The sequence below is a fragment of the Rhinatrema bivittatum genome, chromosome 15 (genome assembly GCF_901001135.1).
Source record: "Rhinatrema bivittatum chromosome 15, aRhiBiv1.1, whole genome shotgun sequence".
NCBI classification, from domain to species: domain Eukaryota; kingdom Metazoa; phylum Chordata; class Amphibia; order Gymnophiona; family Rhinatrematidae; genus Rhinatrema; species Rhinatrema bivittatum.
Window position 1 is genome coordinate 27,375,199 of NC_042629.1, and position 24,988 is coordinate 27,400,186.

The 24,988-nt window shown below is 43.4% G+C and overlaps 1 protein-coding gene across 2 annotated transcripts in view; it reads left to right on the forward strand.

Moving 5' to 3' along the window:
- The window catches only part of PWP2 (PWP2 small subunit processome component), a 140,510-nt gene that overhangs the window by 73,064 nt on the left and 42,458 nt on the right, over positions 1-24,988 (forward strand). For both annotated transcript variants that reach the window (XM_029577740.1, XM_029577742.1), the window contains exons 13-15: positions 9,183-9,333; positions 15,141-15,321; positions 19,006-19,153. In XM_029577740.1, the coding sequence (XP_029433600.1) occupies positions 9,183-9,333; positions 15,141-15,321; positions 19,006-19,153 (480 nt within the window). The remainder of the gene's footprint in view (positions 1-9,182; positions 9,334-15,140; positions 15,322-19,005; positions 19,154-24,988) is intronic.

Here is a 24,988-nt window from a genome sequence, read left to right on the forward strand (position 1 = left end):
CCTTTCTTTTTTTAGGTGGGGCTTCGACTGATTCATGAATGGGTTTTGTTGGAGCACGGGAGAAAGGCAATATATGCTGACTCTTGGTGAGGTGGGATGAAGTTGGGGAAATAATTCTCAGAGAATAATAAAAAGCCGTCCTAAATTTTGCTCTCCAAAACTGGGATCATCTTATCATAGCCATCCGCAGTCATATTTCTTTCCATTGGCAAGCATATTTCAACACTCATGACTTGGTCTTGGCAAGATCCTGCACCATACAGGGATCATTTTTGAGTAACAGGCAGACCAATTGCAGATCTCAGATTAGGTAAAGTAGTCCCATTTCGTCATGTTGGTTCTTGACCTGCTAACTTATAAATTTGGAATCCTCTATGTGGCACATTCCTCCTCTGCCCCTGCAGAAAGCTTCTCAGTAGCCTTGATACACTTGCTAGCAATCACAGATGTGATTTAATTACTTCTGCTAAGAAGATCCTGCACAACTACTGGCCTTTTTTTTTGCCATGGTGTGACTGTACATTGCATACCTAATGCTCTCTTCAAAAGGATAGCTTTGTTAGTCTGGTGTAGCAAAAATGACAGGAGTCTAGTGGCACTTTATAGACTAACCAATTTATTGAGGCATGTGTTTTTGGACAGAGTCCTGCCTAATTTAATGCCTTCTCGTTGTTCTGTATGTAAAGCTGCCCATTCCTCTTGGCAAAGAGCCTCCAGATCCTATAAATTCTTTAGTTGTCTAGCATGAACTGCATGTTCCCTGTATGTACCCGGATCAGTCTAGACTCCTGGGTTAATTCATCCCTGCCAGCAGATGGAGACAGACAAAGCCTCGCTGACACTGCTTGAAAACCCTTGGTGCCACCTGCAGAAGCTCAGTGTTTGTCTGTCTCCAGCAGATGGAATGGAACAGCTCCCCTATGAGGAAAGACTTTCAGCTTGGAGAAGAGACGGCTGAGGGGGGATATGATAGAGGTGTTTAAAATCATGAGAGGTCTAGAACGGGTAGATGTGAATCGGTTATTTACTCTTTCGGATAGTAGAAAGACTAGGGGGCACTCCATGAAGTTAGCATGGGGCACATTTAAAACTAATTGGAGAAAGTTCTTTTTTACTCAACGCACAATTAAACTCTGGAATTTGTTGCCAGAGGATGTGGTTAGTGCAGTTAGTATAGCTGTGTTTAAAAAAGGATTGGATAAGTTCTTGGAGGAGAAGTCCATTACCTGCTATTAAATTCACTTAGAGAATAGCCACTGACATTAGCAATGGTTACATGGGATAGACTTAGTTTTTGGGTACTTGCCAGGTTCTTATGGCCACTGTTGGAAACAGGATGCTGGGCTTGATGGACCCTTGGTCTGACCCAGTATGGCATGTTCTTATGGCTGGTGCATTAACCTGCAGGGCTTTTCTTACCCTTGCTGTTTTTTTTCTTTTTAGATTTTTTCTTTGTGGGTGAGCCTTCCTCCCAGGGAATTGGTTCCTTAAGGAACACTTCTCTGCTCGGTTGAGGTCCAAGTTGTACCGTGGGGTGTAAATCTGGTGGTCCAGATCCCTCCTCTCACTAGGCCAGCCGTGCGGCTTGCAGCTCCTTTCCTTTGGTCAGAGGTTTCTCTCCCTGTATTTCAGCTCTGGGAGGGAAGCTCTGTTTTTCTTGTTTTGTTAACTTTAAAGTTTAAAAAAAAAAAAAAAGAACATTTTAACAAGTAGGAAGTCAGCTGATGGTAAGGCCTCAGGGGTGTGTCTTTCTGTCCCCCATCCCCCCTTTGTTCCGATTGGGTTTTTCGGCACTTTTAACTTTTTTTCTTTACTTTTAATTTCTTCTGCTCGCGTGTGGGGCGGTCCCAGCGCGTCTCAGTCAGTCGGGCCTTTGTTCTGGGTGTATTTCGGGGGGGGGTGGGGGAAGGGCCCTAGCTCTTTGCCTTTCAAGGGTCGCTTTTATTTGGTGAGCAGCTGGAACAGCTCATTAAACAGCTGAGTGAGACAAAGGTTCACAAGCTGCCGGAGGACAAGCCGAGGAATCGCTAGGCGTTTCAATCCAGGTCGCACTTCAGGGACTCTAGACGGTCACATCCTTCAAGAGGGCCGGTGGGAGCGCAGTCCCAAAAGCTTTTTCAACAACCGCGTGGCTCCGGCTGGGGCCAGTCCTTTCTCGGCGGACGACGACCTTTTCGTGCTCCCGCGGCGGGAGGAGCAGCAGCAGTTAAGTCCTCCCAATGAAGCGAGGCCAGTTCACTCTGCCGTTCCCTATATAGGGGGCAGGCTGGCAGATTTTTACGGGGAGTGGACCAAAATCACACAGGATCAGTGGGTACTCTCAGTGATAAGAGACGGTTACACTTTAGAATTTGCACACTCCGTTCCCGACCTCTTCTTAGTCTCCCCTTGCTGGTTTTCAACAAAGTGACGAGCGGTTCGAGAGACGTTGCGACGGTTGCGCGAGTTGGGAGCGGTGATTCCTGTACTGCGTTGTGAACGGGACAGGGGTCACTACTCCATCAACTTCATTGTCCCGAAAAAGGAGGGGACTGTTCGCCCCATTTTGGACCTCAAATTGGTCAACAAGTCCCTATATATCCCATGTTTTCGAATGGAAACGCTCCGGTCGGTGATAGTGGCGGTCCGTTCTCGGGAGTTCTTGGCATCCCTAGATCTGACGGAAGCATACTTGCATATCCCAATTCGTCCGGCTCATCAGTGTTTTCTTCGTTTCGCAATATTGGGCCAACATTTCCAATTTCAGGCTCTGCCATTCAGGCTAGCAACGGTTCCCGGCACGTTCACCAAGGTGATGGAAGTGGTGGTGGCGGCTCTCCGATGCAAAGGGGTGTTAGTACATCCTTATCTTGACAATTGGCTAATTTATTTATTTATTTATTTAGAATTTTTGTATACCGACATTCTTGATACAAATATCAAATCAGATCGGTTTCCATTATAACAGAACAGGCGCGGCTAAGGCGTTACATTATAACAAGGTGTCCGAACAATAGATCGTAACTGTTAAGAAGTTGTAACTGAATGAATCGAACAACGTTAATAAACATAAACAGGATAACTAGACATAACCTAAGAATTAAAAGGAACAAATCTGAATCTGAATTCAGGACAAGTCGTTGGAGGGTTGCCGTGCGTCAGTGCAGAAAGTCGTTCGCCTGTTGGAGTCTCTCGGCTGGGTGGTGAACCGGACGAAGAGTCACTTAAAGCCGTCCCAAGTACTCGAATACCTCAGCGCTCGTTTCGACACGAGTCAAGGCATGGTGTTTCTCACACAGGAGAGGATGCTCAAACTTCAGTCACAGGTTTGCTGCTTAATTGGCATTGGAAATTCCACGAGCCTGGGATTTCCTACAGGTTCTGGGTTCGATGGCCTCCACCCTAGCATTGGTACCATGGGCCTTCGCGCATATGCGTCCCCTTCAGAGGACTCTGGATCAATGGAATCCTCTGTCGCAGGCTTTTCATTTATCGGTTTTTCTGGATACATCGGCGTGGAACAGTCTATCATGGTGGCTACAATCTTCGAATCTGCAGCGTGGAGTCAGCCTAGAGGTTCCGTAGTGGGTGGTTCTCACTGACACCAGTATTTCTGGTTGGGGAGCGGTCTGCGAGCGACAGTCGGCCCAGGGCACTTGGTCGGTGATAGAGGCCTCGTGGTCCATCAATCGGTTGGAGACCCGAGCGGTACAATTGGCTCTTCAAACCTTTCTTCCCCTCGTTCAGGGACGTTCGGTCAGAGTTCTTTCGGACAATGCCACAATGGTTATGTACATCAATCGCCAAGGCGGGACCAAGAGTGAAGGAGTAGTGCTGGAAGCGCGACTGCTGTTTCAATGGGCGGAAAAGTACTTGATTCAGCTGGCGGCCTCTCATATCGCAGGGGTCGACAACGTTCAGGCCGATTTTCTCAGTCGTCAAACCTTAGATCCAGGCGAGTGGGAGTTGGCGGAGTCCACGATGCGGCTCATTCGGAGACGTTGGGGGTCGTCCCCACGTCTATTTGATGGCGACTCGGCTCAATGCAAAAGCTCCTTGGTTCTTCAGTCACAGGAGAGAGTTCGGGGCCAAGAGAGTCGACACTCTAATTGTGCCTTGGCCTCGGAAAGTCTTACTGTATGTATTCCCGCCGTCGCTGCTGGTGAGCAAAGTATTGCACAGAATAGAAAAGCACCCAGGAGAGGTGATCCTGGTAGTTGCAGAGTGGCTGCGCCGTCCGTGGTTTGTGGATCTTGTCAATTTGGCAGTGGACGGTCTGTTGCGTCTGAGTCACCTCTCTGAGCTGATTCGTCAAGGGCCCGTATTTTCCAATCAGGCAGATCGCTTTTGTCTAGCGGCTTGGCTTTTGAGAGGTGTTGTTTGTGACGGAGAGGATACCCAGAACCGGTGATTACTACACTTTTACAGGCTCAGCGGCAATCCACTTCCCTCCCATATGTTCGGGTCTGGAAAGTGTTTGAAAATTGGTGTTCCACACGAGGGGTTCTTGCGGTTCAGGCCTTGATTTCTCATGTCTTGTCTTTTCTACAAGAGGGTTTGGCTAAGGGTCTTGCCTTTAATTCCCTAAAAGTGCAGGTAGCGGCGCTTGCTTGCTTACAAGACAAAATTGAGGGTCATTCCCTCTCTTCCCACCCTGACGTGCAGCGTTTTCTTTGGGGAGTTAAGAATTTGAGGCCTCCGGTACGGAAAATTTGCCTTCCCTGGAACCTTAATCTGTTTCTGCGTGTTTTGTGTGACGCTCCCTTTGAACCAATTCGGAGAGCGACTCTTAAAGATTTAACTCTCAAGGTGGTATTCTTGGTGGCTATTTGTTCCGCTAGGAGGATTTCAGAATTGCAGGCCTTGTCGTGTAGGGATCCTTTTCTTCAAATATCTGATTCAGGTATTACGTTGCGTATGGCTCCTTCATTTGTCCCAAAGGTGGTGTCTGCCTTTCATGTTAATCAGACTATCGAGCTGCCAGCATTTTCAGACTTGAATGATTCTACGCCGCATGCTCGGGAGCTTAGGCTGTTGGATGTCCGCAGAACTTTGCTTCGTTATCTCAAAATTACTAATGAATTCCGAAGATTGGATCATCTGTTTGTGTTATGGAATGGCCCAAAGAAGGGGACCAAGGCCTCCAAAACAACGATTGCCAGATGGCTTAAGGAGGCTATTGGGTCAGCGTACATTATCAAAGGCCGCCAGGTTCCTGAAGGTTTGCGAGCTCATTCGATGCGGGCTCAGGCTGCTTCGTGCGCAGAGGTGCAGTTGGTATCTCCGCAAGAGATGTGCAGGGCAGCGACTTGGAAGTCGCTGCATACTTTTGCAAGGCTTTACAGGTTGGATTTGGGACTTTCGGATTCCAGAAATTTTGGTGAAGGTGTCTTGCGAGCGGGACTCTCCAGGTCCCATCCTCTCTAGGAAGCTTTGGTACATCCCAGGAGTCTGGACTGATCCGGGTACGTACAGGGAAAAGAAAATTGGTTCTTACCTGATAATTTTCATTTCTGTAGTACCAATAGATCAGTCCAGAACCCCCCCCCCCCCCGGGTTCGAAGGGAGAGTCACCTGCTCAGCTATCACTTTGTCAGCAAACTTCCGTTCTTGTTGTAAACTTATACACTTTTTTCAAGTTTTTTGAGACGTTTGCAGTTATTTGAGACGTTTTTAGACAGTTATTGCACATAGTGTAATTTTTCAGCTTGGGTACAGCTCAATACTGAGCTTCTGCAGATGGCACCAGGGGTTTTCAAGCAGTGTCAGCGAGGCTTTGTCTGTCTCTATCTGCTGGCAGGGATGAATTAACACAGGAGTCTGGACTGATCCGTTGGTACTACAGGAACGAAAATTATCAGGTAAGAACCAATTTTCTTTTTGAGTTCTCCCCAAAGTAGCTCAATGATGTTGAGGTCAGGAGACTGTGATGGCCACTCCAGAACCTTCACTTTCTTCTGCTGCAGCCAATGAAGGGTCGGCTTGGCCTTATGTTTCAGATCATTGTCATCTTTGAAAGTCCAAGTGCACATCATGCGCAGCTTTCTGGCTGATGAATGCAAATTCTCCTCCAATATTTTCTGATAAGATGCTGATTCATTCTGCCATCAATTTTGATAATAATTCTCTGTGCTGCTGTAGCTTACCCACACACAAAACAGCAGAATTCCTCCTCAATGCTTCAAGGTAAGAATGGTGTGCTTCTCTTCATAGTGTTTATGGTTGTGACCATAAATTTCAATTTTGGCCTCCTCATTCCAAATTTATTTTGTTACAGGAGTTTTGAGGCTTCTTTAGGTGCTGTTCGGCGTATTGTAAGTGAGCTGTTATGTGGCATTGATGCAGCGATGGCTTTTTTCTGGCAACTCTTCCATGCAGTCCATTTTTATTCAATTATCTCCTTATTGTGCATGCTGAAACCCCCGCACCACTTTGTTTCAGAGAAGCTTTTATTTCAGTAGAAGTTGCTTGTGGGTTTTATTTACATCCCGACAAATTTTCCTGGTAGTCTGAAATCTTTCTTGGTCTAACTGACCATGACTTGATATTAACAGAACTCATACTTTTCCACTTCTTGATCAGAGTTTGAACAGTACTGATTGCATTTTAAAATCTTTAGATATCTTTTTATATCCTTTTCCTGATTTATAAAGGTGAACTACTTTTGTTCACAGATCCCCTTTGACAGCTCTTTTGGTTTCCCCATGCTTCAGTAACCACTAAAGTCAGTGCAGCTCTGGATGAAATGCACAAGGGTTTCTCAAGAGCTAAGAAACTAATTGACTATTCATATACAGACACTAATTACAATCAAACAAGACATAGGGGTGGATACCTTTCATTGCCATCTCAGCCTGTTTGTGTCAACTTAGAAACATAAAAATGACAGCAGAAAAGGACAAAACGGTCCATCCAGTCTGCCCGGCAAGCTTATGGTAGCATCTGCTGCAACATACAGGTCACCCCCTTACTTAGTTTCCCAAACCATCAAAGTCAGGGCCCTTGTTGGTTGCTGTTTGAGTCCAATTCCCTGTTACCTTTTGCCATTGAAGCAGAGAGCAATGTTGGAGTTGTATCTAAAGTATCAGGCTTATTGGTTAAGGGTAGTAATTGCCACACCAGCAAGTTACCCCCATGCTTATTTGTTTTCCCAGACCGTAAAATCCAATGTCCTTGTTGGTTGCTGTCTGATTCTAATTCCCCTTTTCCTCTTTTCCCTCTGTTGTGTAAAAGCAGAGAGCAATAATGGAGTTGCATCAACACTATGAAGATTTATTGGTTAAGGGTAGTAACCGCCACACACCAGCAAGTTACCCCCATACACTCTTTTTTTTCATTTTTCCCCATCCTCTAGCCTTTAGGGATCCTCAGTGTTTATCCCATGCCCCTTTGAAATCTTTCACCGTTTTTGTCTTCACCACCTCCTCCAGAAGGGCATTCCAGCCATCCACGAGCGGTACATGGTTTCCCCATGCGGGTACCACGAAAAACGCCGGGTGGTACAAGACACCCTGCAGCGGTTACAGGACCTGGGTGCCATAGTTCTGGTGCCTTCAGGAGAGCTCAGGCGAGGGCGCTACTCCATCTACTTCATGGTGCCCAAGAAGAAGGGCATCTTCCGTCCCATCCTAGACTTAGAGAGTCAATCGGACTCTAAAGGTGCCTCATTTTCGGATGTCCCTATTTGTTAGTACCTGGTCCAGTGTTACCTCACTACAAGGGGGTTCTTCATTTAGTTGCTTGAGAGAGGATTCCAGTATTTCCCTACTTCTAGTTGATCCAACAGCTGGCACCCATCATTCTATATCTGGTACATTTAGATCTGTCATTAATATCTCACTTTTCCATGCTGTCCTTTGGATGGGTTCTATCATTCTATATCTTAAAGTTGCCTGTAACTCCCCAGTACAATGATCCTTGGTAAGATAGTAATAATACAAGTTCGGCATAAAGTGGCATATAAAGATGTGAATATAATTGAGCATTGACTCTGATTCTTTCTATATCATAAGTTTAGCAGGTGTCCTTGGTTTTCAGTGGCTGGTCCCCAGTTCGGGATTAGTATGTCCAGCAGCCTCCTCTCCATGATTCCAGCAACCTCCATCCCCTACCCGTCCCCTCCCCCATCCCTGGTATGGTGCAGTGCAGCACAGCCTATCCAGTCTTCTCAATCTTCGCACTCACACATACCAGTAGCAGAATTAGCATGTAATAGCATGCTAGCTTCCTGTGTCAATTGGTTCAGTCTTGTGGTATGGGCCAAACACATCCTAATAGACTGGATCCTATCATATGGTGATTTACATAGAAACATAGAAATGACGGCAGAAGAAGACCAAATGGCCCATCTAGTCTGCCCAGCAAGCTTCACACATATTTTCTCTCATACTTATCTGTTTCTCTTAGCTCTTGGTTCTATTTCCCTTCCACCCCCACCTTTAATGTAGAGAGCAGTGATGGAGCTGCATCCAAGTGAAATATCTAGCTTGATTCGTTAGGGGTAGTAGCCGCCGCAATAAGCAAGCTGCACCCATGCTTATTTGTTTTACCCAGACTATGTTATTAGCCCTTATTGGTTGTTTTTCTTCTCCCCTGCCGTTGAAGCAGGGAGCTATGCTGGATGTGTGTGACGTATAAGTCTTCTCCCATGCCGTTGAAGCAGAGAGCCATGCTGGATGTGCATCGAAAGTGAAGTATCAGGCACATTTGGTTTGGGGTAGTAACCGCCGTAACAAGCCAGCTACTCCCCGCTTTGTGAGTGCGAACCCTCTTTTCTTCTCCCCTGCCGTTGAAGCAGAGAGCTCTGCTGGATGTGTGAAGTATCAGTTTTTCTTCTCCCCTGCCGTTGAATCAGAGAACTTTGCTGCTTATTTTCAAAGATAAACTCCCTGCAGAGTTTCTCTTTAAAAATATGTTGGTGCAAATATACCTGTGGACTTTCCAGTTGCTTTGCAGAAACTGCATAGTATGTGCTGCAAAATACACACTCAGCATATTTTTTTCCTATCCTGACCTAGCTCCACCCCTTGAGAGGAGGGAGCAAGTTTCAAAAGGCTATTTTATGTGCATAAACAATCTTACTCATGTAGAAACCTCTGAAAATTGTCCTGCACATTTACATAGGTGGCTGAAAATACTGTATTTGTGGGTATGTAAAATGTACTTCAGCCTTCCAAATAATCTTGTTCTTTTTTGGGTAACAGATTTTAGCAGGACATGAAGGCCCCATCAGCAGCATCAGCTTCAGCCCTTCGAAAGCCATCCTAGCAACAGCCTCTTGGGATAAAACAGTCAGACTCTGGAATATGTATGACAGCTGGAAAATGAAAGAGACTCTCAATCTAACCTCCAATGGTAACCATAGTGTACTCTATAATACTGTCTCTCTGGGATCCCAGCACTAGCCATTAATGGTAGCCACAATGTACTCTGTAATACTGTTTTTCTGAGACCCCCAACACTGACCATAAGAGCTTGTATGGTGAAGCTTAGTGCACTAAAAATAACATGATACGCAGTAAGGCACTATCTTGGATGTTAAAACAGTTTGAAGTGATGTTGAGATGCTAATTTTAGGGCTGTCTTCTTTCATATACTGTAAATAAAGGAATGTCCTATCTAAATGAGGCTTTCATATATGCATGATAAATAGCATGACATGCTGTCCATCACCCACTATCATAGACTTGCTTATTCCAAAAATATAACACCGGCCTCAGACCAGGTGTTACATTTTTACCATGCATGCCACCTCTCAGAGTCTCCCAAGCTAATGGGTATGAAGTGGAAGGATCAATTAGCAAAGGGAGGGTTTATCTCACCCCAGCCCTCCCATCAAGGTTGAAAAACCCCTCCACTACCTCCCCGCTCCAACACCGCCTCTCCTGCACCATCATGCATCCTTTCTCCACCATAGATCCAGTCTTCTGCAGCACCATAATGACCCTTGCCATCCAGTATTTTCAAGTATCAGTCCCCCCAAGTACTCAAACATACAGTAAAAGAAGAAAAGTTCAAAGTGGTATAGTGAAATTGAAAGGTGAAAAGGATCATTGTGTGGAGAGAGACGAAAAAATGGCAGAAATATTAAACGAATACTTAAGTTCTGTATTCACTGAAGAGGACCCTGGAGGACTGTCGCTAGTTAACAAGAAATTGGAAGGAAATGGAGTAGATGAAACTCCATTTACAGTAGAGAATGTATGGGAAGAGCTGGGGAAACTGAAAGTGGACAAAGCCATGGGGCCTGATGAGGTTCATCCCAGGATACTGAGGGAGCTCAGAGATGTGCTGGCAGGTCCGCTGTGTGACCTGTTCAATAAATCCCTAGAAATGGGAGTGGTGTCAAGTGATTGGAGAAGAGCGTTTGTGGTCCTGCTTCACAAGAGTGGGAACAGAGAAGAGGCTGGTAACTACAGACCAGTTAGCCTCACTTCGGTGGTGGGAAAAGTAATGGAGTCAATGTTGAAAGAAAGAATAGTGAACTATCTACAGTCGGGAGAATTGCTGAACCAGAGGCAGCATGGATTCACCAGGGGAAGATCCTGTCAGACAAATCTGATTGACTTTTTTGACTGGGTTTTCCAAGGAATTGGATCGAGGAAGAGCGCTCATGTCATCTACTTGGACTTCAGCAAAGCTTTTGACACGGTCCTGTAACCTGCTTGCTCCCACTTCTGGGATGTGGGATGGTTTTGTCCCAACAAGAGTTCTTCAATGACATTACAGAAGCAAGGATCTGGAAGGCAGCAGTCCTTTTGGGGCTCCCAAAGACCTTCCAGAGATAGTGCCGGTCAGGGTACCGGAGATAGTAAATCCTTGCAATGAAGCCAAATCTGCCCACTCTCTTGAGGAAGTGGTCAGGAGACACCTGACACAATTTTACGGGGAGTGGACCAGGATCACCTTGGACCAGTGGGTTCTAGAGATAGAGATAACCCCCGTTCAATGTAATTTCAACCTTTCGTTTTGATGTAAACCGACTTGATGTGTATTTTAATGTCGGTATAAAAAAGATGTTAAATAAATAAATAAGAGACTGCTTCGCTTTAGAATTTTCTCACCCTGTCAGGAAAGCCTTCATGGAGTCTCATTGCACTTCCTGCAGCAAGCGAAAGGCAGTTCTGAATACATTGCTTCAGCTTTGGAAATTAGGCACAATTGTTCCGGTTCCAGCAAAGGAGCAGTGTTGAGGGAGGTACACTATTTACTTTGTGGTTCCTAAGAAGGAAGGGAATTTAGGCCCATTCTCGACCTGCAGAGAGTCAATGTGACGCTGTGGGTTCCGTGCTTTCATATGAAGACGTTGCGAACAGGAAAGGTCTTCCTGGTGCTCTTATCTTCTGGCAGCTTGTTTCCCTTCAACTGCTCAGTGTGCTGCAGTAGTCAAAAAAGCAAACAGAATGTTAGGAATTATTAGGAAGGGAATGGTGAATAAAACGGAAAATGTCATAATGCCTCTGTATCGCTCCATGGTGAGACTGCACCTTGAATACTGTGTACAATTCTGGTCGCCACATTCAAAAAAGATATAGTTGCGATGGAGAAGATACAGAGAAGGACAACCAAAATGATAAAGAGGATGGAACAGCTCCCCTATGAGGAAAGGCTGAAGAGGTTAGGGCTGTTCAGCTTGGAGAAGAGATGGCTGAGGGGGGATATGATAGAGGTGTTTAAAATCATGAGAGGTCTAGAATGAGTAGATGTGAATCGGTTATTTACACTTTCGGATAATAGAAAGACTAGGGGGCACTCCATGAAGTTAGCAAGTAGCACATTTAATATCTAATCAGAGAAAATTCTTTTTCACTCAACGCACAATTAAGCTCTGGAATTTGTTGCCAGAGGATGTGGTTATTGCAGTTAGTATAGCTGTGTTTAAAAAAGGTTTGGATAAGTTCTTGGAGGAGAAGTTCAGTAACTGCTATTAATCAAGTTTACTTAGGGAATAGCCACTGCTATTACTGGCATCAGTAGCATGGGATCTTCTTGGTGTTTGGGTACTTGCCAGGTTCTTGTGGCCTGGTTTGGCCTCTGTTGGAAACAGGATGCTGGGCTTGATGGACCCTTGGTCTGACTTAGTATGGCAATTTCTTATGTTCTTAGTAAAGACTTTTATTCTCACGCTAGATAATTAGCAGGTGTAAATATATGCAAGTAACAGACTTATACATGTCACTTTGGCAGATTCTAAAATTGTGACTTATATGTGTAATAGCCCTGCGCACGGATGCCCCTGGACCGCCACTTTTATACATACACAATTTTGCTCATGCATGCTTTCATTTCATTTACTTTATTATTTATATACTGCACATAACATGCTACAATAGCCGATCAAGGCAGTTTACAGCATATAAAATACAACAAATAAAACACATAAAAATTTAAAAATCTAACTCCATACCCTCTTAAATCTGTACTCCTTATAGAGTCTTGCCCTACTCTTACATCCAAACCTGGCTATCATTGCTTAAATAACGTTTTCACCTTTTTTTCTAAAAGACATAGAGTCCTATTCCTGCCATACCTCTTTAGGGGGAAAATTCCACAATTCTGGCCCAATCTCAGAAAACATCCTCCTGCGAGTCTTAATTTTTCCAACCTCTCTCCGAGTAGGCACTTGTAACAAAATTTCATCCCCAGATCGCAGCCTTCTCAGGGGAATATACCACTTCAACAATTTACTCAAATATCCAGCATCCATTCCATAATCTTAAAATTAATTTGTGCTTTCACAGGCAACCAGTGTCGGTGAAGTAGTAAGGGGCTTGTACTAACCTTCCTAAAATAGCCAAAAATTAGCCTAGCAGCCATATTTTAGGCCACTTGTAACCTGTGAAGCAGTTTGTCTGGCAGCCCACTAACACAGCATTAGAGTAATCCAACAACGGAATAAAATAGGCTTGAAGAATCTAAAAAAAAATCTATTCAGTGCGAGTAACAAAGGGTGAAAATGACGCAATTTAAAAAACTCACGTTTTAAAACTTCTGAAACATGACTTTCTAACAAGAAAGTAGAATCTACCATTACCCCCAAATCCCAAACTTTTTCCACCGAATCAGTTTCTTTCATATTAACTTTTACTTTCAAAGATTTCGCAGGTGTCTGTTCTCCATTTAACCATAACAACTCAGCTTTAGATGTATTCAGCAACAAACCATTTATTAACCAGTTTGAAATCTTCTGCAGACCTTCATTTACTTTAGTGATGGTTACTCTACCATATTTCCCCATTGGGACTACCAGCTGAATATCATCAGCTTATAAAAAAATCCTTAAAACCCCAAAATCGAATCAACCCACCCAAAGGTTCCAAAAACAGATTAAAAAGTAATGGGGATAGGGATGACCTTTGTGGAATTCCACCCTTTCTTTCAAAAACTTCAGACAATTCTTCCCTCCCCATCACCACCAAGCGACGGTCTCAAAGAAAAGACAGTATCCATTGTGACACCTTCCCTGTCGAACCCTCTTGACTGCAACGTTCCAACAACATAGCAACTGCTTACTTACACGGATATGTTTGTGTTTGTAAAATAGGATATACACGAGCAGGTGCTATTTTACACGTGCAACTTTTTGAAAATTCATGTTTGTTTGTACCTGAGGCAATGGAGGATAAAGTGACTTGCCCAAGGTCACAAGGAGTACAGTGGGATTTGAACCCTGGTTTGCATCCTGCTGTTCTAACCATTAGGCTGTTCCTCCACTTCACAAACCTTATCCATAAAGTTAAGTACTTTAGCAATTCCTTGCCTTGGTTTACCAGCTTACAAAGGCCACATCTGGTGTGCTCTTTCAATTCCAAAGTCCTCTGGTAGCCACTTCTCACACAACTCCCTTTGCTCTCCCCCATTGATGCACTCATATTGTTCCTTCTGCTACGATTTTCCAAGTCCTCTGCCATTTGTTGATGGTTTTTCTCTGTAGTTGAAGCACACTTTCATTTAGGACTTCCACGTGATCTTTTTGTTATGTCAGTCTGTTCCATTGCAAGATTGGCAGCATTGTTTCCATATTTTTTTTTTAGCAAGTTCATCCAGTGACTATTGTAGTTTATCATTCTCAGCTACTGAAACTGCTTTTGTAAGTTCACGCAGCAAAATTTGAGAGATTCCCTCCAACACGTTTCAAACAGCAAAGTTTCAGACATCCCCTCCAGCACAGTATTAGATTCCAGTACCATTTTATCCTCCCGTGCCTTTGACTTTTCATTCAAGATTGTCTTTGCTTTAGTTAACATCTCAGGATTCTTTCAAAAAACAAAATTGTCTATAGACAATTGGAAAATAAAAAATGGTTCCTGGGTCTCATATAGCTTCATCGAGGACATCCGCTCACCAGTGAGTCATTGCCGGAAGCCCAGAGGTTTTAAAATTGTTAGGCATTTGGGATAATATCCCCCCTCTTAACTGGCCCTTTCGTTTTAGTCCAGTTAACACAGGGGATTTCCCAGCAGCTAGAATGGATGGATGTTACTCCAACATTGACCCGTGATGGTAACCATAGTGTACTGTGTATCACTGTCTCTCCAAAACCCTAATACTAAAACTGTTTGTTTGTTTGTTTGTTTATTTATTATTTTTATATACCGATCTTCTTGCATTCAATACAAATCAAACCGGTTTACAGTGAAACAAAAACGGCTTGCCCTTGAGCAATTACATAGAACAAGTAACATCTAAAAACAACTTTGATTAACGTCTCAAAAAACCAACTTTGATTAACAAGGAATATACGTTAAATGAAAGCGAGAGCAAGATTAGAGTGATAAAGCACTAAGGAAAGAAAACTGGGCGTTGGATAGTCTAAAAACATTTTGGGTAGGTTGCCAGGGGGAAAAAACGGAGTGAATGACGGAAGGTGGCGTTTAGTTTAGTGGTGTTTAGTTACCATAGTGTATAGTACTGTCTGTCTGAGATACTGTACCAACATTCAATGGTATCCAGTATGAAATATTGCCTCTGAAGATTAATACCACCCCTTGATAGTAAATAGAGTGCAACACTTAGCATTCTGTCACCCCAAAACTATTTCTCAATGGTGTCCATCGTGAGCTTTTAGTTAAAAGAAAACCAGCGCAGTATTATTTTAAAAGGCGAACTTAAAAACTCCCTTGCCTGGATTTGTTTCTCACTGTAACTTTTTCTTTGTATAGTGATGGCCGTGACCTTTCGACCAGATGGTAAGGAACTGGCAATGACTACCCTGGATGGACAGATAAGCTTTTGGGATCCTGAAACTGCTACACAGACCGGCTCGATTGAGGGAAGACATGACCTACAGATGGGAAGAAGAGAGCTGGACAAGATCACTGCAAAGCAGGCAGCAAAGGGGAAGTGAGTGCACAGCAGGGCAGCACAGTGGTGGGAGTGAAGGTAAAGCAGGCAGCGCAGTGGGGGAAGAGCAGGCAGCACAAGGGAGGATGGGCAAAGGTAAAGCAGACTGAGCTGGGGGAGGGAAACCAGATAACACAGGATGGGGGGTGGATGTGTGCAGAGCAGAAGTGTGAGGTGGGGAGTAAGTGCAGAACTGGCTTCTCGGGGCAGAGCAGGCAGCACAAGGTGAATGAGGATGGTCTCCAGGTGGGTCCATTTTCAAAAATATGCATAATTGCTTTTGTGAAAATTACTACCCATATCATAAGACTTGGGGATAACTGCACTAAGCGGCAGTTACTACCCTTAAGAGAAACATGGGGGGTAATCTGCATGGCAGATACTGACATAAGAAGCTTGATGGGCAGACTGGATGGACCTTTTGGTCCTTTAACATTATCACATCTCATAAAAGAAAGCTCCTTCTACTAGGAGACTTAGTCCTTTGAGAAACTAATCTGGAAACTCATTTTGAGGGGGACACAATTAAATGCCTTCCTGGATCCTCAGCTAATAGAAACACAAACCAGGTAGTCAATGCAATTACAGAAGAAAGTAAAGACTCTAATAATAATGATATCCATCTGGGGACTAATGACCTTTCTAGAAACAGTATCTAAGCAGTACAGAATGACTTCCTGAATCTGGGGAAAGAGATTAGATATATGGCAAAGATTATTGCCTTTTCTGAAATACTATCTGTTCAAGGAAAGGATAAACTGGATAGAAAATTTCAATACATAGGCCAAAATATGGTGTAAAGAAAGATAATTTACATACACCCTACCCTTCTACCCTCCCACCCCTAGGTTTGGTTTTCTGATATAGTCTGCCTAAATACATAATTGGCAACAAGATAAATTAGTAATTTGGTAGTTTACAAATTGAGGACTATCCAATGTAACTATTGTGGAGCCTTTATTCTCAGGGAAATCATCTGGAAACTTAGGGCTTTTGCTAAGCCTGGCTCCTCCCATTCTGATGATAGGGTGGTTACGGTCTTGGCTGGAGGGACACCAGACCTTGGGTCTCCCTTGATTGGATCCTCCAAGGAAGAGGACAGTTCTGTAGGCCCTGCTCCAGTTCCTTCTGGGCTTGGCCTAGATCCGGCTGCTTTTTCTTGGGTGGAATATTTTCAGTGTTTACAAGCTTTTCTTCAGGTGCAGTCTTTCGCTACACCCAATCCTGTCAGGTCGGACTCTCAGCCAGTGGCTCCTCCCTCTTCCAGTCCTATGCTAAAGCACTGGGGCTGGGCTCGCCTTCCTGCAGGTATTCCCGATAGGAACCCGGATAGCACTGACGATGAGGCAGATCCTGATTCCCTGGAGGATTGGGAAAGTTCCTCCGGGACTGGAATCGTATCGAACCATGTTACGGTTCTTTCATAAAGATAAACTGCCAGCCCTGATTTCCCAGACTTTGAAGCAGCTGGGTGTTCCTGGAGCTGAAGAAGAATCCCCTTTTCGTTTCCTTGCATAAAGCCTCTTGTTTTACCTGTTATGGATGCCATTCAGGAATTGATTGATTGATATTGAATAGGATGCCCCAGAGACAAATTTTAAAGGGGTCGGACATTGGAAGGCCTGCACCCCCTTCGTTTGCGTTTTCCCAAAGTGGATGCACTGATATGTGTGGTCTCTAAGTGGATGACTTTCCCCGTGGAGGGAGGAGCAGCCTTAAGGGGGATGTACATGATAGGAGGATTGAGTCTATCCTTAAACACGCCTTTGAGGCAGTGATGATGAATCTACAGATCGCTTCCTTTTGCGTCCTAGTGGCACGATATTGTCTGCCTCTCTCTCAGATGATTGATGATTCTGGAGGGAATTTCAGAGTAGTTATGGAGCCCGCTGCCGCCTTTTTAGCAGGTGCAGGCTGTGATTTGGTCCGTACCTTGACCAGAAGAGTGGCATCATTGATAGTGGCCAGGCATCAACTCTGGTTGCAAAATTGGTCAGCTGACGCAGACTCCAAAGCCAGTCTTACAAAGAGATGGTATCTGCTAATTATATAAACCTCTTGCAGCTGTCATTTACTCAAAATTGTTTTCTTGGTGTTTAGAATTTAATTATTTTTTTTTTAGTTGACTGATGTGCATTGATATTTTTTTACTAATTTTTTGTTTCGGGTTTTTTGTGGGTTTTTTTAAACTATCTTATTCCATTGGCATGTCCAAACAAGATGTATATCTCGGATGCATATTAAAAGTGTATAAATAGTAAAACCCCCCCCCCCCCCCCCCAAAAAAAAAAACCCCACCTAAATTTTGAATATATATTTGCATGACCTACTATTATAATCAGGCAGGACAGCATTTTCAAAGTAAAGTGAACACTCGTCAAGTCATGCTGTGGCACTTCCTTAGCGCAATCTTTGCTCTGCTTTCTTAGAAGATACATGCAAGGCTGCTACCTGTTCTTCCACCCATACATTCACTGCTGATTATAGCTTAAAAAATGCTTCATGTCAAGACAGCATCTTTGGACAGACGGTTCTAAAGACTTATTTGATTCCTTCAATTTTTCCCTCCAGCCTCTTGCATAATTAGGAGTCATATGGTCCACTAACAACATAAAAGCATAATATACAATGGCTTGCAAGCCTCAGCTTGGGTGTCCTCCACTTGTGGGTTTGATCTCTGTCTTGATTGTCCATACAGAAAGCAGTGTTGCTCAGATTTAACAGGTGTTACTCTTTGATAACAGGACACACAATCCCACCTTCTTCCTGGTTAAAGATTAAAGACAGAGGAGATTTTTTTTTATAGTAGTGGCTGCATAGGAATGGCAGTTATGCTTACAGAAAAAAAAGTTTTTCTGAGCCCTAGAGAGCTTTTCCATCTTATTGCCATTAGATGATGTCAGCCACTTGTGGGGCTGATTTGTCCTACGTATCTACAGAGAATACCTGTTACAGGTGAGCAATTTTGTTAAGTTATTTTGTGTTACTTTTTCGATTGCTTTCCTTGAAGTTTAACCCAAAACGGTTTATAGCAAAAACAATACAATAAATACAAGAAGTATATAGTATAATCTTTGTTGCATGCCTGATCCCGGTCAGCCCCAGACCTGGGTCTCTGCTTCTTCTCATGACTGCCCACCTAAACTCATCACCTGAGGTCTACTTCCTCTCCTTGAAAACCTCCTTAGCTTGCTTTTCCATTATCACCTCCAGACCCAGATTTCTGCTTCACCTGTGCAATCTTAACAGCCCATGCAATTCCTTTCACCTCTGGATCTGGGTCTCTGCTTCCTTATCTGTACCACCTCCATTGCCTGCTGAACCGCATCACCCAGGGACTGTTTCTCTGCTTCTTCATCTTTACCAACTCTGCAGCCTGTCTGACCACCATCACCCTTGCATCCAGGTCTCTGCTGCTTCCAGAGCAGCCACTGTATTGGCACCATTGTGAGCTGGTATCTTCAGAGGGGTAAAGACCTGGATCTGGAAAATGGGGCAAAATGGGAATGTCCTCATACTGTGGGGAGCTGAGTCCCTTGTGGCTGGGGATTCACTGAGTAGAGGATAGAGAGAGATCTGTTATTTTAGGAAGGAAACATTTCTGACACTTTGCTTATGGTCTAAATAGAAAGGGTTGACCCTTGTTGTTATGTTCTAAACTTTGTTGTTTCTGCTTTCTTTTAGGTCCTTCACCACATTGTGTTACTCTGCTGATGGTCAGTCCATCCTGGCTGGTGGGTTGTCCAAATTTGTGTGCATTTACCATGTCCAGGAGCAGATTCTCATGAAGAAGTTTGAGATCTCTTGCAATCTTTCTTTGGATGCAATGGAAGTATGTGCTTTTTCTTTTGATACTTCTCAAGCTGTGAGTTGAGTGTGAAAGGAATTTGCATTGACCTTGAAAGAATAGTTCAATATCTTGAAGTGAATGGGTTACATGATTCTAGGCATCATAGTTTCAAAGGTTTATATTCACCTTTTATAACTCAAACTTAAGATAGATTATGTCACTTTAAAACTTACAATGTAAACAAAATAAGAATTGCAAAACAGATGAAATCAAAACAAAAAAATACAATAAGCAAATGTCACTAAATATACACAATCAACATTGACATACAAAACAAATTAAAACTAAACAACCAGTATTTTTAAGCATTAAGTAGTCACTAAATCCATGGAGTCTACATAAATGGACAGCATCCACTTTAATCTCAAATGGCCTCATAACCTCTAAAACATTTGACCTAAAAATGATGCTGATATTCAAAACAGCACTTAACTGGATAAATACTACTTATTCGGCTAAGTGGTGCCACTGGATATCTAGCTAGGATCAGCAGGCACCACTTAACCTGATAAGTCACTTATCTGGCTAAATTGGGGCGGGGAATGGGAGGAGGAGTTAACCGGATAAGTTATCGGGCTAACTCCAATATTCAAAGTTTGCAGGTTAATTTATCCGGCTAACTCTGGTTGGAATGAGATCCTGTAGTGATGTGCCTAAACATACTTTTTCCTATCATATGTCTCTATAGAGCTCTTATTATTGAAAATATGCAGGGTTTCAGAAGTTTTTTAAACCTTTAGGGACATTACTGGGTCAGACCAAGGATCCATCAAGCCCAGCATCCTGTCTCCAACAGAGGCCAAACCAGGCCATAAGAACCTGGCAAGTACCCAAACACCAAGAAGATTCCATGCTACTGATGCCAGTAATAGCAGTGGCTATTCCCTAAGGAAACTTGATTAATAGCAGTTAATGGACTTCTCCTCCAAGAACTTATCCAATCCTTTTTTAAATCCAGCTACACTAACTGCACTAACCACATCCTCTGGCAACAAAATCCAGAGTTTAATTGTGCGTATAAGATCATAAGAACAAATAATCGGTAATGTGTCTTAACTCAGATAGCATTGAATTTGACACCTGTGGATCAGCAACAGAGAAAGCTTTAGTTTTGGACCTCACCAGACTATTCGCACCCATTGTAGGATTGCTGAGCAAGGCCTACTGTCTGGATCTCATTACTCTAGTGGGTTCATACTAGTTTATTCGAGAGTTTAGTGTGGCCCAGTGCGCCTCAGGGTTTTGAAAATCAGGGTTATAATTTTAAATACAGCATAGTATGATGCTCATTGGGAGTCTGTGTAGCTCTCTCAATAAAGGGGAAGCCCTTTCTGAACAAGGATTGCCATAAATTGCCCTTGCAGTAGCATTTTGAATTATCGCCATCATCTTTGTCATCTTAGGAAGTCCTAAAAGCATCTCATTACAAAAATCAGTTTGACTGATGATCAAAGCATGCATTACTGTGTTAAACAAGGATAAAGGAAGAAAAAGACACAACTGGTGAGCAAGCCACAACTTCAAAAAGGCTTTTTTAGTTAATGAAGTAATACTAATTCCAATATAAAGGCAGAATGCACAAAGACCCTCAGATGTCTTTCTAATTGGGAAATGAGGATAACGTATAATCACTGCTCCCAGTTGTGTATTTCCCTGTTATATTGTAACTGCGTTTTTCGTTCCGCACCTGTTAATGTTCTTATTGTATCTTCTTTTTACACCCCTTTTGTTAATTGTAAACCAGCATGATGTGATTCTTATCGCGAATGCCGGTATAGAAAAACACAAAATAAATAAATAAAATAAATGTATTGAAGGAGATACCAACCATTTCATCATCCTTGGGATTCCAGTCTGTAATACCTTAGTTTTGCAGGTATTCAGCTTGAGATTAACTTTGTCTCCGATATTTGACAATGTAAGAAAAGCACAAGTTAAGAGCCTGAAAGGCAGAAAAGTAGTGGTCTCCCAAGGGGACGAGAACCTGAATGTCGTCAGCATAAATATGAAAAACAAGTTGATTTCTGAATGACATCACGTAAAGGAGTGAATTTTCAAAAGCATTTATGTGCCTGCAATCTGTTTTTTTTTGCACATCGACAGGATTTTAAAAATTGATCCCTGGGTTTTTGGACATAAAAATATATGCGGAAAAGAGTCTTTGTGCAGCCTTACAAGTACTACAAAGAGGTGGTTTGGGGGCAGGGAAATCATTTGTATGCATTCTAACAATTTTCAGAAGCACTGCACCCCCTGGTCTCTAGCAGATGGAAATGCACATGCTGTGCTAAGGTATGCACAGTCCTGCTAATTTTCAAAGTGGGCTGTTATAAAATTCACTTCATAGGGCACACAATTATTGAATGGGCTAGGGGATGAAGGGGAATCCTAGAGAACACTGCATTCCATTTTTCTTGTTTTGGATATGTTGATTGTTCACAAAACCCTACTGTTCCCAACTACTATGTTAACTCCATTTGATTGTAAGATAATTGCATCTGTTGGATGATGATTGCAGATTTGTAAACCGTTATGATGGCTCTACCGAATAACGGTATATAAAACCCTACAAATAAATAAATTCCCTATTCTCTTTTCTTCATGACAAGCAGGAACAAAGTCAGCCACACAACTAGGTGTTGCCATCGGGTGTTGCCAATGCAGAATGTGTTTTCTCAGAGCGCAGAAAAACAAAGTTCCAACTTTGCATGAGTATCCTCAGTTTTTCTTCTGCTGAAGTGAGAAGACGTTTTTGTTCACTCTGCCCATGATATTTTTATAGTTTTTCCATCAAAGTTTTTATTTTCATTAGTTTGCTTAGATATTTTTTTTTGTGAGTCTCTTTATTTAAAAAAAAAAAAAATTGTATTTCCTAGCGGGTAGCCAGATAGACTCAGGGCCAATGGGTTATGTGTTCCCCTGCTATCAGATGGAGACGGAGTCAGGTTTCAAAGCTAAATACTTTGCTGCTCAACCTACTCCTGATTTCCTCTATTCTACATTGCCTTTCCTCTTTCCTGACTCCCCTTCCTCCCACAATTACTCCCTTCCCCCGCACTATGATTCCTCTACTCCCTTACCCTCTTTTCCTCACAAATAATTCCGTATTGTTAACATTGTTACACATATGTATTTTGATATGTATATGCCTAGTTTTCTGTTAATTTAGCACGTTGCTTGTTGCTTCTATATTCATTGAAAAGCCTTTGGCTGAATTACTGTTTGCTGTAAACCGAGGTGATGTGCATTACGTGCCGCGGTATATAAAAAACCTATAAATAAATAAATAAGTAGACTCATTCAGTATCTCTCCGTCTCCTAGCAGATGTGGACGCTATCCCCACTCCAGCAGTGGGGTTTAGCGGGATTGCAGGACTAGTTCGAAGGAGAAATATACCTTTAAATTGAAAGGAAGATCGAGCCCCGCTCTCCTGCGGTGATACCTAAGGGTCCCTCCCCCAGTTGAGAATTCCTGAGGTGATTTCTGAGATCACTCAGAGGTTTGCCTTGGTTCGGTAGCCGACTCCCGGCATGGACTTTGCTGCTGAAGCAGCTGAAAGGCAGCGGGTGCAGGAAGCTGAGCACAGCAGTGACTACCTAAGCCCTCTCCCCCCCACAGCTGGAGACCGTCTCTTTACTCAGCCGGTAAGCGCTGAGACCAGATAAGTAGAGAACTCCAATCCAGAGACGTGGAAGGGCTTCGGTAAGTCTTTCCTCCGGTCTCCTTGCTTGGTGTGCCATACCGACATTGTTCCCGAACCCATTCGGGCAAGAGAAGGGGATTTCCGAGCAGGTTGAGCGGTTTGGTATGGCGCCATTTTCCCCCCTTCGTCTGGTACGTACGGTGTGGGCCAGCCTTCTATGCACCTAACATGCGCATAAGTACTTGCATAGCTGTGAGCATAACTACGCACACAGAAGCACATGCATACTTTAGCGCACAACCGGCCACTTAGATTTACACGCGCCGAGGCGAGTCTGTGCGTGCTCGAGAGGCAATAGTCGGCTGGACGCACAAGCTACCTTCCTGTGTCAGCACTGTCAGGAAGCGGAGGGGGAGGGGGGGGGCCTGGATTCTCAGAACCTTTCCAAGTCCGGGGACGGGTCAGCCACAACCTTATCTGGCAGCACCCCGGACCTGAGCAATTCCGGGCCTGCGTCCTCCCCGGGAGAGAGCAGTTCAGCGGCCCCCAGCCCGGTTCCTCCTGGGCCAAATATGGACCTGGCAGCCTTCTTTTGCTTGGAATTTTTTCAGGGCCTTCAAGCCTTTGTTCAGGCGCAGTCAGCCTGCTTCTAATATGTGATATTCCTTTTGTTCTCGCTGAGAATTTTCTGCCTCTCTCAACGTTGTTAGAATTTGAATATGAAGTCTACAGGTGTAAGCTTGTTTTCTGTTTAAAGATTCACTATGTATGACTTTCTTATGTAGTTACTCCACATATTTTTATGGCAGAGTGTCATGCTTTGTTAATTTGTAAAATTTGATAAATAAAAAGTTTTTTTTTAAAAAAAAGGGTATCTTTTGTGGATATCCTTTTTCGAGCCATGCACTGCTGAGCAGCTGTCAACTTTCACCCAGGGTTTAATTTAAAAAGTGCTCTATTTCCTTTTTAATTATTAGCATCAGCAGCAACCAGGTTCCATCTTGGTTAAGATGGAGTCTATCCTGCCAGAATAAGCTTCTCCCATTCCAAAAATCTTCCTAATCTAAAGCCCTCTTTCTTGCACCATTGTCTCATCCACCCATTGAGATTCAGGAACTCAGCCTGTCTCTCTAGGGATCTGCACATGGAACTGGTATGATTTTGGAGAACACTACTCTGGAGAGTCTAGATTTTTGTTTACAATACAGCAGATGCCAGCATGGAAGTGGGACTGCTCTATTGTCTCTTCTGTGTACTCTCTCTGTCTCAGCTCCTTCAGCTCAACCGCTCTAGCTTCCATATTCATTTTTTAAGTGCCAGGAGTTCTTGGCATGGATGCACGCACATGGAAGTCCATATTCAACCACTCTGCGGCTGTGCTAGTTAGCTGCTTATATATAAACCAGTTAACTAGTAGGGTATATTCAGCAGTACCGCTGAATATACTCCGCTATTTTAAAGTTAGCTGGTTTTATATAACCCAATCAGAGTTAGCCGCCTTCTGCCCACCCCCGGGACGCCCCCGAGTAAGCCATTTAGATGGATGATTATTATGTTACCCACCTAAATGGCTTTTGAATAATGACCTCAATATGTCTCCCCAACTGGTAGATAATCATACATGTGATACTCATTACAAAAGACTGGATAGCCTCCATCTCGCTGCTGCCTGCATATTTCTTTTCTTTTTTGTTAATGTGGGGATTGAAAATTTCCAAGGAACTAATATAAGATTATATTAGATGTGGCCTAAACTCAAATACAGGAAATCTGTTAACCTTAGAGAGAGCTCAGAGATTTTATGTACAAGTATAACTTTGTGCCTAATGAGGATTTTTATAAATAGGAAAGGACTGTCTACCTTAAAAATGGGAAGTGAATAAACGAAAAAAAAAGACTGTGGGGTATGGGGAAGTTGAGGTAGGAAGGGTGGGAATAGAGACCAAGAGTTTTGACCAGCCCCCACAGATAAACTGAACAAAAAGAGGAGGGAAAAAGAAAAAAAAATAGCTTAAACTTTGTAGGCTATTGCAAAAACCCACAGAGCGCTTAGGGTTTTTTTGGTAATGCATGGGGGCTGTTCTGTGAGATTTCATGGGAGTGGAAGAGTAGCCTATGGCTCCAGCAGCGGGTTGAGAACCAGAGAAATCATGGTTAAAATCCCACTGCTGCT